General features: G+C 41.1%; 2 protein-coding genes across 3 annotated transcripts in view; one reads left to right on the forward strand and one right to left on the reverse strand.

Annotated features, from left to right (window-relative positions):
• The window catches only part of ATRX (ATRX chromatin remodeler), a 478,294-nt gene that overhangs the window by 109,857 nt on the left and 351,575 nt on the right, over positions 1-16,862 (reverse strand). The gene's annotated exons all lie outside the window — the stretch shown is intronic.
• ATP7A (ATPase copper transporting alpha) overlaps positions 1-16,862 on the forward strand; it is a 31,822-nt gene that overhangs the window by 4,874 nt on the left and 10,086 nt on the right. Inside the window, exons 2-13 of one of the 2 annotated variants that reach the window (XM_069868021.1) lie at positions 4,124-4,254; positions 6,927-7,416; positions 8,127-8,861; positions 10,629-10,835; positions 11,808-11,971; positions 12,501-12,662; positions 13,269-13,345; positions 13,512-13,737; positions 14,447-14,680; positions 15,835-15,926; positions 16,345-16,472; positions 16,645-16,799. In XM_069868021.1, the coding sequence (XP_069724122.1) occupies positions 4,126-4,254; positions 6,927-7,416; positions 8,127-8,861; positions 10,629-10,835; positions 11,808-11,971; positions 12,501-12,662; positions 13,269-13,345; positions 13,512-13,737; positions 14,447-14,680; positions 15,835-15,926; positions 16,345-16,472; positions 16,645-16,799 (2,799 nt within the window). In that variant the 5' untranslated portion in view covers positions 4,124-4,125. Of the gene's footprint in view, positions 1-4,123; positions 4,255-6,702; positions 6,827-6,926; positions 7,417-8,126; positions 8,862-10,628; positions 10,836-11,807; positions 11,972-12,500; positions 12,663-13,268; positions 13,346-13,511; positions 13,738-14,446; positions 14,681-15,834; positions 15,927-16,344; positions 16,473-16,644; positions 16,800-16,862 lie in introns of those variants that run through there. The other variant, XM_069868022.1, reaches the window with a different exon arrangement.

The following is a 16,862-nucleotide window of genomic DNA, read 5'->3' on the forward strand; positions in this document are numbered from 1 at the left end:
TAGTCATAATTTATTGGTGTAATAAATATTTTCCAGGCAGCTGCATCATGAATTTTTCTTAGTTTAATGTTGTCAGGAGGAGGAAATATAACAAAAATATTTCTTATAAGTGTCGGCCTAAGTATACCAAGAAGCACAGGAGGCAGTGCTAGAACCAGAGTATAACAAGGAAGAACTGTGTCTCAGATGTAAGCATGAATTACCTTTCAAATTGCATTTGTCCTGGGGAGTAAGGGGAGTAAAAAAAAGGGATGTGTGTATGCTTAGAATCACTATGAATTAACTCTGTACTTCTTTCTGAATACAAGATCTCTTTAAAGCATCAGAAGCACTGGAAAGCCAGACAGCTTGGTCTTCAGAAATCTTAGTAAGGCTGCACAGAAAACAGATTGTGAATGTGCCGTTTCTCTAATCGGTGTCAGCAATGTAACTGGTAAGAAGAGACAGAGTTGCTTACAAATGGCTCATTTTCTACCCTCAGATTTGGACGTGTAATATTTTAGAGAATAGCCTTTCTTTTAGAAAAGGTCCAAAAACTGTTAGCAACTTGCAACACAGCAAATAAAAGTCCTTGTTTTTTGTTCTTCTGTTCATTAGCTATTACTGATGTGTATATTCTATAGATCTAGATTCTATAGATGTGTGTATTCTATAGATTTCTTAATTAAAAGTCAGAGAACAAAAAGTAGAGAGAGTTTAATCCAACAGATAAATTCTGTGAGGGAAGTTCTGGATTCAGTCCCAGTACTTTGGGGCCTTGAGGGCTAAAAAACATAATAATTCTCTTCCTCTTTGCCATTCAAACATGCAAAAAGCATAAAGGCGTATCTTTTCCAGGAAGGGATTTTCTCCCCGCTGTTTGTACAGTGCCTGACACCGTAGGGGCCCAGATCAGCTGGGCCTGGGACAGCATTCTGTAAAAAAACACTTCACCCCAACAAAAGAAACCTGGAATGGTTGAAGCTTTTGATTTATTATTTAAATCCAGTTACAAGTAGAGCTTGATGTGCTTTATTTTAAAGAAAAGATTCCATCTGTATTAATCACACACTGGAAACATAAACGGGACATTCTGTTCACAAAATGGGAATCTAACGTGCTTTATAAGTGGTCCTGAATTGCTGCAATCAGTATTTTCTTCCTCCTCGTATTTGAAGTCACTTTACAGGCTTTATTTAGTTCATTAGGCCACTAAGAACAGCTCTTAATAATTCCTGTTTCTCTTTCCACGTGCTGCATTTTAAGCAGGAAAACAAGAGGCGGCATAAAAAATAGTGGAAGTGATGCTATGTGAGGTGAACAACTGAAGGGCAAGGAAACAGAGAACGGAGGAAATACTTTGTCCAAAATACACTATAATAATAGTAGATCCTAAAAGAAACATACTGTTAGTTTTACATATGTTGATGAGCATTTGGTAGCAGTGCTGATAGCCACTGTAATCACTTCTAATGGTGGTGGTTCACCACGTTACCTGTGTGGCTGGTGCTCATTTGATATCTGACTTATAGGAAAGACACCGTATGCTGGTTTCTGGTAATAATGAATTTAATAGAATAGTTTGGGTTGGAAAGGACGTTAAGCCCATAGAGTTCCACCCCCCTGCCATGGGCAGGGACAGCTCCCACTGGATCAGGGGCTCCCAGCCCCATCCAACCTGGCCTTGAACACCTCCAGGGATGGGGCAGCCACAGCTTCCCTGGGCAACCTGGGCCAGGGCCTCCCCACCCTCATGGTGAAGAAATTCCTCCTTATGTCCAGTTTAAACCTGCCCCTCTCCAGTTTATCCCCATTGCCCCTTGTCCTATCACTCCAAACCTTTGTAAACAGCCCCTCCCCAGCTTTCTTGTAGCCCCTTCAGGTACTGGAAGGTCGCTATAAGGTCTCCTCAGAGTCTTCTCTTCTCCCTGCTGAACAACCCCAACTCTCTCAGCCTGTCCTCGTATGGAGATGCTCCATCCCTCAGATCATCCTTGTAGCCTCCTCTGGACCCGTTCCAACATCTCCATCTCCTTGTTGTGTTGAGGATTCCAGAACTGGACACAATACTCCAGACGAGGTCTCACAGGAGAGGAATAGAGGGGCAGAATCCCCTCCCTCGCCCTGCTGGCGACGCTGCTTTGGGTGCAGCCCAGGACACCGTTGGTTTCTGGCCTGCAAGCACACGTTACTGGCTCATGTTGAGCTTCTCATCAATCAGCACCCCAAGTCCTTCTCTGCAGAGCTGCTCTCAATCACACTTTCCTGTAATCACACTGAAATACGCTCCTCCCTGATTCCTTCAGTTCTTCCCCAAGGAATGCTCAGTCTGTTAGAGTGAACAAAGGCATAATTGTAACTCCTCAGTCAGGGAGCAGTGGGTACTCCCACACGGCTGCCGTGCAGTTTCAAGAAGCACTTGAGTTACAGTGGCTTTGCGAACACACCCAGACACACAACTATGTAAACTGGGACAGGACAGTGCACCACAGAGTCAATCTGTCTCTAGTTAAGTTTGGATGGAAGTGAATTTGAAAGCATTTCAGGTGCACTATCAACTTCTTGGGCTGTATTTCACATTATTAACATTATTAAAGTTAAACTTTTGTACCTAGAAATCGTAGTTAAATTCTCTGACAGCTTAGTGGCTGACACGTTTGCGGTATGTTCGTTGCTCTTCACAAAGATGCAGTTAAAGGAACAATGTGTACTTCATCTATTGGAAACTTCATTAATTCGGAGGTTTATGCTGCCTTTATTTGTGTTGATTAAGCTTCAGCATTTAGTTTTGTGCATTGGTGAGGCCAGCTGGTTTATATGATGAAACCTTTTTGTATGCTTACACTGTTTGTAGCATGTCTCAAAGTGAAACAGAAACTTTCAGACTTTCTATCATCAGGAACAGTTTGGAAATGTCAGGAAAATTAATTATGTTAAACATTGTTAGTATTTCATGTAATTTAGTTTTCCAATACAAGTCACCAGGGTAAAAAAAACAAAAACGAGTTAAGTATGTGCTTAACTTTAGCTGTTTAGTGAATCACAATATTTGTTGTTGCTTCCACTGCAGCCAAACATTAAGCAGTTGACAGTGGTGATTTTCCTGGTTGCTAACCTCACTGGAAAATATATTGCAGACTTTCAAAAGGTTAAAAAAAATTGTGGAAAATCAGTACTTTTGCCCTCTTTCCCTCTCTGTTACTTAATAGTTTATGCATTGAATGCAATAAGTCTTTGCATTAGCCGTTATTTCTACAAGATAATTTCATTTGGGTTTACTAATTTTGTTCTGGCCTTGTTTTTATGAGCAAAAATAAGAATGATAATCTTCAGAAAAGTAGAAATCAGGCTTTTCAGAATGAGCTGTGGAAAAAGCTTTTTCATTTATAGGGCTAATTTCAGAATTGCTTGATTTGCTAGCATAGGATAATAAATGAGATATAAATGTGGGAAACCATAATCCACCACCTGTGTTGCTGTGGATTGTGTGCCATCGTTGGAGCATTCCAAGAGCTGGTGTGTGTCTCATGCTTCTTGTAGTTTCATCTCACACACTGTTGTGTCACAGCTTGCTGCATCCCATTAAATGATCTCTGCTGTAACACAAGTCAAATATAAATGTCTGAACACTTCCCCTTTTTGAAAATTCTTAAGAATAAGTAGAAACATAAAATCATTGAATGGTTTGGGTTGGGAGGGACCTCAAAGTCTGTCCAGTTCCAGCCCCCTGCTATGAGCAGGGACACCTCCCACTGGATCAGGTTGCTCCAAGCCGCATCCAACCTGGCCTTGAACCCCTCCAGGGATGGAGCAGCCACAGCCTCTCTGGGCAACCTGGCCAGAGCCTTACCACCCTCATGGGGAAACATTTCTTCCCAAGATCTCATCTCAATCTCGCCTCTTGCAGCTGGAAACCGTTCCCCTGCACTCCGTGATCAAGAGTCCCTCCCCGGCTTTTCTGGAGCCCCTTTCAGTACTGGAATACTAAATACCTAAAGTTCTTCTTCCTGCTCAGCTTTGCTCAGATTTTTACATCAATTAGAGTTACCTGTGGCCAAGTGCATCCTCTGTTTAATCCCTGTTTGGGTTTCAATCTTTGTGAAATGATTTAAGAATCAATGTCCAAATTGTGTTTTACTAACAGCAATGAGAAGACTTGATTCCACCATGGAGGCAAAATCCATAGTCATCAGTGTGGAGGGCATGACATGCAATTCCTGTGTCCAGACCATCGAACAGCATGTTGGGAAGATGAATGGTATCCATAACATTAAAGTAAGTTACACTATTGCTGTTTCTTAAAAAGCTTTGTTCTTGTATGAGAAACCATGATAAAGTATGCACTGAGGGAGGAAAATAGGTGGGAAAAGTATATCCTGTACGTTTCATGGGAAGCTGATGTTAGAAATGTGGTAGTTAATCATGTGGTAGTTGTGACCCATCATGAAAAATAAAGCTGTTTTGTTGTGGCTCATGAAATAAGAGTAGCAGGTAATCCAGGTGTAAGGAAAGTTTTGCTCACGCTTTCAATCATTACAAGTTTGCTTTCTATTGTACTGTCCATGAGGAGATGAGGGAAAGAGCAGTAGAACTGTGGTCTTCAACTGTAAACAGAGCTGCTTGGTTTGCCCTTAAGTCAGATCAAGGAAGCCTGTATTGAATTTAGCTTTTTTTATTCTTAGCTCAGAGAAGAAATCAAAATTTTCTTAGTATTTTTTCTAGCATGGGGAAAAATGCTAGAGAGACTGTGTTCCAGGGTGAGCTGGTTATTCCTACACAAGACATTACAGTAGTTTTAATGATGGTAACAATGTTGAAGCTGGGAGATTCCTCTTAGTTTTATAGCCCAAGTTGTACTAGAGACAACAGTCCTAACAACAGAAAACTGCAAAGTTTAATTACTTAGTATTTAGGTTCCGAAATCATGCTGTAATGCTCTGCAGTGGTTGATTTTACTCTAAAGAAAACTTCTTGGTTTCATCAAAAGACAATTTCTGGTTTAGTGGAGCTATCTTAGGTGAACACTTTCCCTCCCAGAACAGGGTGCGCTGTTTTAATTTGGGGGGCATATGATCACTACCTTTAGCTGATTCCGAAGGGCTTGTTGTGATGTGCATTATTTACAGAGGCAAATGTTGAATGCAGTGCTCAGTACAGTTTCCTTTTGCCTGAAGTAGGTGTTCATGTATACACATTTGCTGGAATTTTGAAGAACAGCAGCAATATTTATTAGACGCGTTATTTTTCATCTTTCTTCCACTTTAATGGAGCTTTCGTGTAATAGGAGGTTATGCTCAGATGCCAGAACCTTGGATCACTAAGACTCCTTTAGAAGCGGGGGCGCTGCTGTTAATATCTGTGGTGTGATGTGAGCAGGTAAATCACTAGGTATCTGTAGGCTTGAGGTCAAATGAAGGCTAAAAGCAGCCTGTGAAATAAAACCCCTAAATAATCTGACTTCAGAATCCTCCCTTTCTCCTTTATTCTGGCAAAAGATCTAATCTTGTCAACCTTGCACTAATTTCTGAGAATATGCAGGTGTCTTGAGATAGGAGGAGGAGAGATTTTACTTTAACTTGGTTGAAGACAATGCATCCCATAGCATCTTTTACATAAGGAATGAAGCAGGCTTTTAAAAGGACGTTATTAAGAGTTTCTTCTATAAGTTTTAAAGTAAATGCTTTATCCCAAAGCTGAATACTATTTCTAAAACTAATCTCGGCAAGGAGGTATAATGCATAAATTTAATGAGTAGAACGGGACTATAAGAAACTTTAAGAGGTTGTATTTAGTAACTATCCTTATTACAGAATCATAACTTCAAATTACCCAGATCATTTGTTTCAGAAAAATCTCTGAGAAAAATAAAACAGGGTTTGTTTGATGCTTATGAATTAGGTCAGAAAGGGAAATGAACGTGAGATGGTTAATACAGACACACAGAGCTACATTTAGGTTATTTTGCCTCCAACTGCAATGAAACCAATAAAAGTCCCTGTTGCTAATTCTACTAAGGCTCATAAGTGGGGGGAAAATGAAGAAAGGTGGTTCTTAAAATGATTTAACTGGTCTAATTTAATCATGAATGGGGTCTTTAGCTTGTACCTTTGCCCAGAGGAAAGATAGAATTGAATGATAATGTGTTGGGCCTCTGGCAGGAATTGTCTTTCCCTTTTGGAAACTGCAGTAATTGTGTTTGCAGTATCATCAATTGGGAGCAAATTAAATTGAGGATATTTGTACCATCTGATGTGAAAGGTTACTACCACATCAGGACATCTCTGGATCACCAAAGTGTACAGAGAGAGGAAAAACAGCTTCTTTAATGTTTGTCATAAATTGAATTTTGAAACTTAATTTTGTTCTGTGAAGTCTGATGCATTTTATTGCTAATAGCAAGTTAACAGTCTGTGCCAAACATGCCTAGAAATGCTGGACTCCTTTCACTGCTGCTTAAATCTGTGGGTTTTTTCAAAGGATATTTTCTTCTGTCCTTGTAGCCTAGAGGTAATTACTCTTAACCACTGAATTGTACATGTGATTAGAATTTCTTCTGTGGGCTGTTTTGCTTTGGGGATTTAATTGGGTTAGTCATCATAATTCAAGAGAGCCGAGCTCTGGAGGTTACACTAAATGCGTTGTTGCTCTCTGGATGTCGTCAGTAGAAGTGGCCAGACAGATTTGTAAAGGATTCTGAAGCTGATTGGGGGGAAATCTGTTCTTCCTGGCCGTGTTGTTGCGCAGATGGGCAGAAGTTACTTTATGGTGGCTGTTGGTATGGCATGGCTTTACTTTTCACGGTGAACAATATTGGATAGAATTATACTGGACAAGTATTGCTAGTAACGTAAGTAAAAGCTATTTCTAGTCTCATGCAGGGTGTTAGTTCTCATCTCTTAGCATTGCAGCTTACTAAATCATTATATTTTGGTTTTTCCCCTTGCAAGGTATCTCTAGAAGACAAGAACGCAGTCGTCATCTATGACTCAAAGCTGCAGACTCCAGCAATGCTGCAGGAAGCTATATATGACATGGGATTTGATGCTACGTTACCCAATTCAAACCCACAACCTGTTTTACCTGACACTATTTTCCTTACTATTCCTACTCAGTCAGCTCTAACCTCTAAACAGATTTGTAATACGCTACTACAGAAAAAAGGTATCGTGGATGTTAAAATGTCTTCCAATCAAAGAACTGCGGTGGTGACTTTTATTCCTTCCATTATAAATGGCAAGCAGATTACCCAGATGGTCCCAGGAGTAGATTTGAGTATCTCTGCCCCAGAGGTAACCCCAGGAACTTGTGAAGATTCAAGCTGCTCTCAAGCCAGTAGCGTTGCACTGCGCCTGAAAGTAGAGGGGATGACCTGTCATTCCTGCACCAGCACCATTGAGGGGAAGATCGGCAAATTGCAAGGAATTCAGCGGATTAAAGGTAAAAACTCAGTGTACTTTTATGTAAATTGAAGATGACCATGCTGTTCTCTGATAGCATTGTGGAGATATCTCGAGTTTAGGTTAGGTAACTTAGTGTGACAGGTACTCTGTGGTACCAGGTATTTAGTTACAGGTTTAATTTGGGCTGATAGTGAAGAAAGGGGCTCAAAATGTGGTGAGGCTTTGTTACATGCATGACAGTGGTTACTTTCTGTTGTGGTACATAGTCTGGAGTAATGTTTTCCGTAATTTTATTGCTACTTACAGAAATCCTTTGATACTAGATGCCTTTTTTTAATTGTAATTAATATTATTTTCTATTTTCTGTGCAATTAAAAATTAATATTGGCATATGTGTGATTGTATCTAAAAGGCAAGACAAAATAACTATGGCATAAATGTCTTACCACAGACCCCTAATAAAAGGGTAAATATAGTAAGAAATAGTAATGCTGTTTGTGAAAGCCCTAAGGAAAAAGCAGAAAATTGAGGAGGAGTCGAAATTTGTTGCAGTACTAGACAAAAAATGGTTGAAGAACTGAATTGTTGGATATTTACTGAACCAGCTAAATCTCCTTTCCATTGCAGTTATATTTGAGCATTTCGAGCATATTTGGAAAGCTCTGACAAGATCTGTTGCTGTTAGGGCAATGCGCTCATTATGCTTAGGGCAGTAATGCACACATGTTTTTATTGGTTAATTTTCAGTGTCGCTGGACAATCAGGAAGCTGTTGTTGTCTACCAGCCTCATCTGATTACGGCAGAAGAAATCAAACGGCAGATTGAAGCTGCGGGTTTCACAGCAACTCTCAAAAAGCAGCCTAGACCCCTAAAGCTCAGTGCTGTTGACCTGGAAAGGCTGAGGAATGTTCAGACCAAAGGCTCCAAGATGGCATTGAAAGAAAACTCAAATGTGAATGATACAAAGACAGTTGTCTTCAGAATTGATGGCATGCACTGCAATTCATGCGTCCTCAATATTCAGAGTGCCATATCAGCACTCCCATCAGTAAGAAGTGTAGTTGTTTCATTAGAGAAGAAATCTGCTGTAGTAAGTTATAACCCAAACTTAATTAACAGTGATGTACTGAGAAAAGCCATCGAGGCAGTGTCTCCAGAGACATTTAAAGTCAGCCTTCCTGACGAGTGTGAAAACGTAGCGTTTTTCCCCATGCTGGTTTCTCCACTCAGGTCTTCTCGTCCAGCTTTGAAGGATGCTAGCCAGCCACTTACTCAAGTTGTTGTGATAAATATTGAGGGGATGACTTGCAACTCTTGTGTGCAGTCCATTGAGGGAATCGTATCCCAAAAGGCAGGTGTAAAATCTGTGCATGTCTCTCTGTCAAATCGTAATGGGACTATAGAATACGACCCTTTGCAGACAGGCCCAGAAGACTTGCGATCCTCAATAGAGGAGATGGGATTTGATGCATCTTTATCAGGTAATGACCTTCTAAACTTTTATATTTATAAGGATTGTATAGTTCTGTTTAGGATTTGTACCTGCCAAGCTGAAACTTAGCAGCTGATATGTACTTGGTGCTTGACAAGGGAAGCTTTGTATCTTCAGTCAATGGGGTAATTAAGTATAGGTGGAATTCCTTTAATACATCAGACTAATTAAAACTGATTGAGATATCTGGAAACATAAATACCATCAGATAAATGCTGACATTCAAATGGTGCTCCAGATTGCTGCTGTATAATATTCATGGCATGAATGTGGAATTGGGGCTTTGCTAGCTGCGAAGAATATTATGGATTGCTGCACTGAAGTTTCCTTAATAGTGAATTATTAAAGACTTGGCTCCTGTAGAGTAACTAGTGAAGGGATATTTAACCAGGCTTGGGTGTGACTGAGGAGTGACGAGAATCTGAAGAGTGTAGACATCCTTGAGGAAGTTAAAATGATGCTGTTGTGAGGTAGCCCTGGTAGGCAGCCAAGCACCACCCAGCCACTCACTCCCTTGTGGTGCAGTGGGGAAGAGAAGGGCAAAAGAGCAAGAACTTGTGAATTGAGATAAAGACAGTTTAATAGGTAAAGCAGTGGTTGCATGTGCAGGAAAAGCAAGGGATTAGTTTGTTACTGCCCATTGACAGGCAGATGTTCAGCCATGTGTGCAGGGAATCAGGGTTTCATCACACGTCAGAGTTACTTGAGAGGACAAATGCCATTGCTCGGAGTTTCCTGCTTCCCTCTCCTTCCCCAGCTTTATATGCTGAGTGTGGCGTTGTATGATGTGGGATGTCCCTTGGGTCACTCGGGGTTGGCTGTCCTGGCTGTGTCCCCTCCCAACCCCTTCCTCGATGACAGGGTGAGGTGAGGAACAGAAAAGGCTGTTGGTGCTGAGTAAATACTACTCAGCAGTAACAAACAGCCCTGTGTTCTCAGCACTGTTTGGTCACAGATGGGAAGGATAGCACCCTATGAGCTATTTTGAAGAAAATCAACCCTGTCCCAGCCTACACCAGTACAGGTGCTTACTGTAATGACTGGTACACTAAAAGTAGTTCCACAGTGGGAGCAGGTGGCTAGAGAATACAGCAAGAATACAGGTGAATATGAATGGGAAGAGAGGCTTCCTGAGGAGACAGGGAAGCTTTGCTCCTTGATTCAGTAAAATAAAATGTTGAGACATACAGTACCTGAGCTGTTTTGTGGCAATAACTGAAGAAGTGGTTAGGTGCTCCCATTTAACTCCTTCCAAATGGCTCCTGCATAAACATAGCATCTCCTGAATTGCTGTAAGAAGCAGTTGGTCAGTAGCTGTGAGCCCTTCTCTAAGGTCAAAACCACTGACTTTGCTTATGAAACATGCACTTGCTAACAAATTCAGCTTTGTGCCCCAGGTAAAGTCAATAAAGTTGTGTGTAAAACTAAGGTTGCAGTGCAAAGGTTTAGCTTACAACCTACAGAAGAGGACAAAGGATGTGCAACAGAACAGGCAAACATAATGAGGAAAGGCAAAAGGAAAAATAGTAACAAAGCACTCAGCGGCCCAACCCTTGGTCTTGTTTTCTTGCACTTAGGGTTAACTGGCAGGTCGATGAGTCTGCACAGGGATGAACAATTACTATTTTGTGGTCTATAAATTTCCAGCAACCTGTATTTATGGTAGAAATACATGTATTTATGGCTAGTGTAGTACCAGCTCATACCTCATTGCAGTGGCTGTTCATAATGTCATGAATTATGATCTCTTTTTCAGCAAGGACAGAACTACCTGTAGCAATAGCTCAGCCCTCACCTGAAGTGCAGCTGGAATCACACAAAGCCGAGCCCCTCTCCAAAGTGTCACCAGCCCACCTTGCTAGACAAGAGGCAAAGACTATATCGAAGTGCTATGTCCAAGTCACAGGAATGACGTGTGCTTCGTGTGTGGCCAATATTGAGAGAAATCTGAGAAGAGAAGATGGTAAGATTCATGGCAGTGTAATCAGTTATATTTCTAAGGGTTTCTTGTAGAGAATCCATCTAGCTTTTGTGCAGGAGCTCTAACAGGTGGGTTGTCAAGAAAAGTGCCATCGCTGATGTTTCATGAGTGAGAACACAGGCTGCTCGGTGTTGGTTTGTAGGAAGAAAACAATGTCATCCTGGCTGCCTTTGCAAAAGCCAGAGTTGGAGTCCTCCAAAGAGAATATAGCAATCAAATATGAGTCCTTTTGAAACTAAAACAAATCTGGAGGGGCGTGCCTGGGTCTGCAACTTAAAGGCAGAAGTGTATATATTAGGGAGCTATTAGAGAGGGACAGTATTAATATGGATTAAAGAGACATACGTTAATTTTAGCTCTACGAGTCAGGACAACTGTCTGTCTCCTGTCAATGTGATGATTGTATTTGCAAGAACAAACAGTTGCATGACTGTGATGTAATGAAAAGTCTTTTAATGTGTTTAATTATTGTAATGAAAATGGATGTGTCCAAGTTAACCTGGAATTTAGTTTTTTTCATCCTAGAAAATGGATGTGTCCAAATCCGTCTCACTTAGTGTACGGTAGGATTGCACATTGTTAGATCTACCCTTTCTCATACCTCTTGAAAGAAAGCCTTTTAGAAGTGGTAAATGCTGATGAGAAAATATGCAGAACTGTATTTTAGAAGAACTTCTTTTAAGTAAAACCAGATCTTTTTCATATAGCATAGATTGAATACTTGTAATTAGATTGTTAAAAACATGTGACATGAATAAATACTTTCATCTGTTACGCTTGTACTTAGGTGCTTTTGTTGCATTGTTGATGCATCTTCCAAAGATGATCATCTTTTTCTTCGTGTACTACAGCGTGGCAGCTTTCTCAGTTTCAGTTGCTGTTGTACCATCGTGTTACCTTAAATGCAGTGTTTTTCTTAAATGTGATCTGCCATTCAAACATTTTGTTTTCTAGGAATACATTCGATACTGGTTGCCCTAATGGCAGGAAAGGCAGAAGTGAGGTATAATCCTGCTGTCATACACCCTTCAACTATCGCTGAGCTCATACGGGAACTGGGATTTGGAGCTACCATCATGGAAAACTGTGGAGAAGGAGATGGAATCCTGGAACTTGTTGTAAGCTAGTAATAAAAACCGACTCCCTGTCTTTAGCGCTTTTATGTGTTGGGTGCCCCTGTGTAAGCATTCATGGTGTTAATCATAGTAGAGGTTAATTTGCAAAAACAATAAAGCATAAGAGTACATCAGGTGTGTATCACAAATAGTATCTTGTCTTGCAAACTGGGCTGGGTTGCTGCTGCACTGAAGTCAGAGAAATATTTCTGTGGGTTTTTTTCACGTTGCTGTCTATTGCAGGAATTTCCTTTTGTTTTCTTTTGTAGCTGAGTCACACTCAGAGATGGGGTTTACTGAGCTAGAACAGTCAGCAGAGCTTTAGCAGAGCTCAATAATCTTGTCTTTATGCTGTTCTTCTTCTATATTGCTCTCACCCTCAACTGGAGAGCTCCATCTCACTGCTTCAGACACAGAATTATGCAGTAAATAGTTCAGGATAGCCATAAGCACTTTTTCTTTTTCTGCTTTTTAAAATGCATTTACCAAGTAACTCATGGTTTTAATAACACAAGGAACCTTTCTTTTACAGGTGAGAGGAATGACTTGTGCTAGTTGTGTGCACAAAATAGAATCCACCCTTATGAAGACCAATGGTGTTTTATACTGCTCAGTAGCTCTTGCAACCAACAAAGCACACATTAAATATGATCCTGAGGTTATAGGTCCTCGAGATGTTATACAAGTGATAAAGGTACGTTTCATGAGGGCAGCAAGTCTCATAAAATATCCAGTGTCCTTTGAAGATTTAAAAGCCCTAGAAACAGAAAGGAAGACTATTAAAGGAAAAAAATCCGCCTTATTTCCTGTATCTGCTATCTTCTTAGTGCAGCTTTTTTCAGATAATGTGTGTTCTGGCTCAAAAGCAGTCCTCTGTTATGCCTTTACCTAAGTTTTTAAACAGAAATACTAGGAAAGTCAGGCTGTTGTAGAGTTGAAGGTACTGGCTCAATTGCAGAAAAATCAAGCACACCTATGAGTACAGCAGCAGGAGAGAAGTGAAATGAGCTTCTTGGCTTTCTTCCTCAATTTCTCTAATTTTGTACCTCAAGTAAACCATTTTGGAAAGCCACGTTTTAGAATATCATTTTAATGCTCTAGAAGGGTTGATTTATACATCAGATTGCTTTTCTCTCTGCAAGAAAACTAAAAGATAGTAACAATCTTATCGGGAATGTTAATAAAGTAAATCAGATGTAAGGCTGGCGTCATCAATAATCTGGCAAGAACTTTATAAAAGCACAAAGTGCCTTTAAAAACTTCTGCTGTTCTCTTTTTATTGTTATGCTTTTTTCCTTAGGATTTAGGTTTCAATACTTCATTAGTCAAAAAAGATCGATCTGCTAGTCACCTGGATCACAAGCAGGAAATAAGGCAGTAAGTATTCCTGAACACACTTAGATTCTATTTAACATCTCTGATTCTTCTTTAATCACTGGTAAGGTTACAGATTTTAGTTTGTAGCTGTTCACACTTACTAGCTAAACTGTTACCCACTACTTGACTGCTAAACACTTCTTTTTTTTCTTTTCTTATATCTAAGATGGAAAAGATCTTTTGTTGTGAGTCTCGTTTTCTGCATTCCTGTCATGGGGCTGATGATTTACATGATGGTTATGGACAGTCAGCTTGCAGATGCTCGTGCACATCACAACATGACCAGTGAGGAAATGGAAGCCCTTCACTCCTCTATGGTCTTGGAATACCAGCTCCTGCCAGGATTGTCTGTTATGAATTTTCTGTCATTTTTACTCTGCGTCCCTGTACAGGTAAGTGGGAACGTGACAACTCATAGTTTGTTGGGTTAAAACACTGAAAATGGAAGGCAATGAAGAAATTAATTTTGAGAAGTGACTTTAATTATGCTGGCTCGGAATGCTTTTAAGGTTGTTGGGTGCTTCTACTCTTACTGCAGTGAGTGGTTCCAGGGATGGTTAGGGAAGGCCAGTCACTGTAGAAGTGCTGTGCAGCCTGTCCAGTGTGCTGGCCTCTTCTCCCAAGTGACAGGGGACAGGATGAGAGGGAATGGCCTCAAGCTCCACCAGGGGAGGTTCAGGCTGGACATTAGGAAAAAAAATTTCATAGAAAGGGTCATTGGGCACTGGCAGAGGCTGCCCAGGGAGAGGGTTGAGTCACCTTCCCTGGAGGGGTTTAAGGGATGGGTGGATGAGGTGCTGAGGGACATGGTTTAGTGATTGATGGGAATGGTTGGACTTGATGATCCAGTGGGTCTCTTCCAACCTGGTGATTCTATGATTCCATAATTGGTGGGTGTGGGTGGAGCTGGTGGGGCTGCCTGGAGAGGACCTGAGAATACTGTGATGGAGCTATAAGCCCTCAGCCAGAGCTGGGATGTTCTTCAGGAAGAGTCTGAGAAGGCAGATAACAAATAAAATGGGTGTCTTCCTCTCTTACTGGAATGCTGCTGCTGGGTGTTACAAATGTGTATATGAAACCCAACTGGATCTCTTGTTACAGATGTTTGGAGGCTGGCACTTCTACATACAGGCGTACAGAGCGCTGAAGCACAAAACTGCAAATATGGACGTGCTCATCGTTTTGGCAACCTCCATTGCCTTCCTTTACTCATTTGTTATTCTTCTAGTTGCAATGGCTGAGAAAGCAAAAGTAAACCCCGTAACTTTCTTTGACACGCCTCCGATGCTGTTCGTGTTCATCTCCTTGGGCCGGTGGCTTGAGCATGTTGCAAAGGTACGGAAAGGAAAAGCCCATGATACCTACAAGCTGCAAGACACTAAGAATTATTTCGGAATGTCGTGTACCTTTGAAAAACAAAAAGCTTTGTCAGATTCTTCTAACTTTCTTTGATGTAAAATCAAATTCCCTCGGTCAGTTTGCAGACAACACCAAATTGGATGGAAGTGTTGATCTGCTTGAGGACAGGAAGGCTCTGCAGAGGGATCTGGACAGGCTGGATCCATGGGCTGAGGTCAATGTACGGGGTTCAACAAGGCCAAGTGCTGGGTGCTGCATGTTGGTCACAAGAACCCCATGCAGCTCCAGGCTTGGGATGAGTGACTGGAAAGCTGCCTGGTGGAAAAGAAGCTGGGAGTGCTGCTCGGCAGTGGCTGAACATGAGCCAGCAGCGGCCCAAGGGCCATGAAAGCCAACAGCCTCCTGGCTTGGATCGGCCATGGGTGGCCAGCAGGAGCAGGGAAGGGATTGTCCCCCTGTACTCAGCATTGATGAGGCTGCACCTCGAATTCTGGGCTCAGTTTTGGGCCTCTCAGTGCGGGAAAGGCCTTGAGGGGCTGGAGTGTGTCCGGAGACGGGAATGGAGCTGGGGAAGGGTCTTGGAGAAAAACGTTATTAAGAGTGGCTGAAGGAACTGAAGTTGTTTAGCCTGAGGAGACTGAGAGATGTCGTTGCTCTCTACAGCCCCCTGAAAGGAGGTTGTGGCAAGGTGTGTGCTGGTCTCTCCTCCCAAGTAAGAAGGGATATAGGACAAGAGGAATTTTTGCTAGGGGAGGTTTTGATTGATTATTAGGAAAGAATTCTTTACTGATAGAGTAGAGAAACATTGGCACAGGGTGCCCAGGGCAGTGGTGGAGTCACCTTCCCTAGAGGGATTCAAAAAGATGCTGACATGGTGCTTTGGACATAGTTTAGTAGGCACAGGGGAGGTGACTGGATGATCTCAGAGATCTTTTCCAACGTTGATGATTCCGTGATTCTATGATCTTCAGTGACTTTGCTATTAAAAATATGAAATGACTTAATGTAAGTCTGTTTGCAGAAAGTGTTTTCTTAGTAGGGTAAATTGCAACACACGCTGTTGTCATTTACCCAACAATTGTTTTCCAATAGGATAGTGAGAAAAATACGAAAATTTTTTATTATTCTAGGGTAAAACATCAGAAGCTCTGGCAAGACTAATTTCATTACAAGCTACTGAAGCTACAATTGTTACCTTGGGCCCTGATAACGTTCTTTTAAGGTATCTTGATTTGTTGTTTGCTTTTCCATTGTACCATTTTGTTGTGAATCTGCTTAAGTCACAAACAAAGGTTACCATTCTGTAGAATTGTGAGGGAAATAATTTCAGATTTGCTGGTAGATTTACCAGATATAACTGTTAAAATGCAAAAAAATTAACACTGCTCTGATTTGTTCTGTTGGAATCTTGCTAATTCTTGTTGTGTTAAGAAAATTGGTGGATTTTTGCAACGGGAATGTAAAGGAGATTTAGATAAAATAATTGTAGTGCTCTTTAAAATGGCCTTTCTTCTGACAGTTATTGTATGCAATAACAATGTCAACCAGTGGGATTGTGCTTTGTGTATAGTAATGACTCCCTTTACCTCGGGTAAAGTCAGTTAACAATCTCTTATTAAAAACATTAACTGTCTTTCTAGTGAAGAGCAAGTTGACGTTGAACTGGTTCAACGAGGTGACATTGTCAAAGTGATCCCAGGAGGCAAATTCCCAGTGGATGGTCGTGTTATTGAAGGCCACTCCATGGTAGATGAGTCACTTATCACAGGTAGCATTTGCTTTTTGTAGATGTAAAGATGTTTTTCTTTTCTTTTAAATGAATCTGAAGGGAAATTGAAGCTGATGTTCTCCTCGCTCTTCTAATTGCATGTTGGGAGTTGGTAGCTAATATTATATTGCTGAAAAATATACCTTAGTATCTGTTGTTGACCTTCCCGTAGGTGAAGCAATGCCTGTGACAAAGAAACCTGGCAATACAGTTATTGCAGGTTCTATTAATCAGAATGGATCCCTGCTGATTTCAGCAACTCATGTTGGAGCTGATACAACTCTTTCCCAGATAGTTAAACTTGTGGAAGAGGCCCAGACCTCAAAGGTAGAGTATTATCAATTTAAGCATTTGGGTTTTGTCTTATTGTTCAGGCATCAGCATACTAAA

The sequence above is a fragment of the Phaenicophaeus curvirostris genome, chromosome 13 (assembly GCF_032191515.1).
Source record: "Phaenicophaeus curvirostris isolate KB17595 chromosome 13, BPBGC_Pcur_1.0, whole genome shotgun sequence".
Lineage (NCBI taxonomy): Eukaryota > Metazoa > Chordata > Aves > Cuculiformes > Cuculidae > Phaenicophaeus > Phaenicophaeus curvirostris.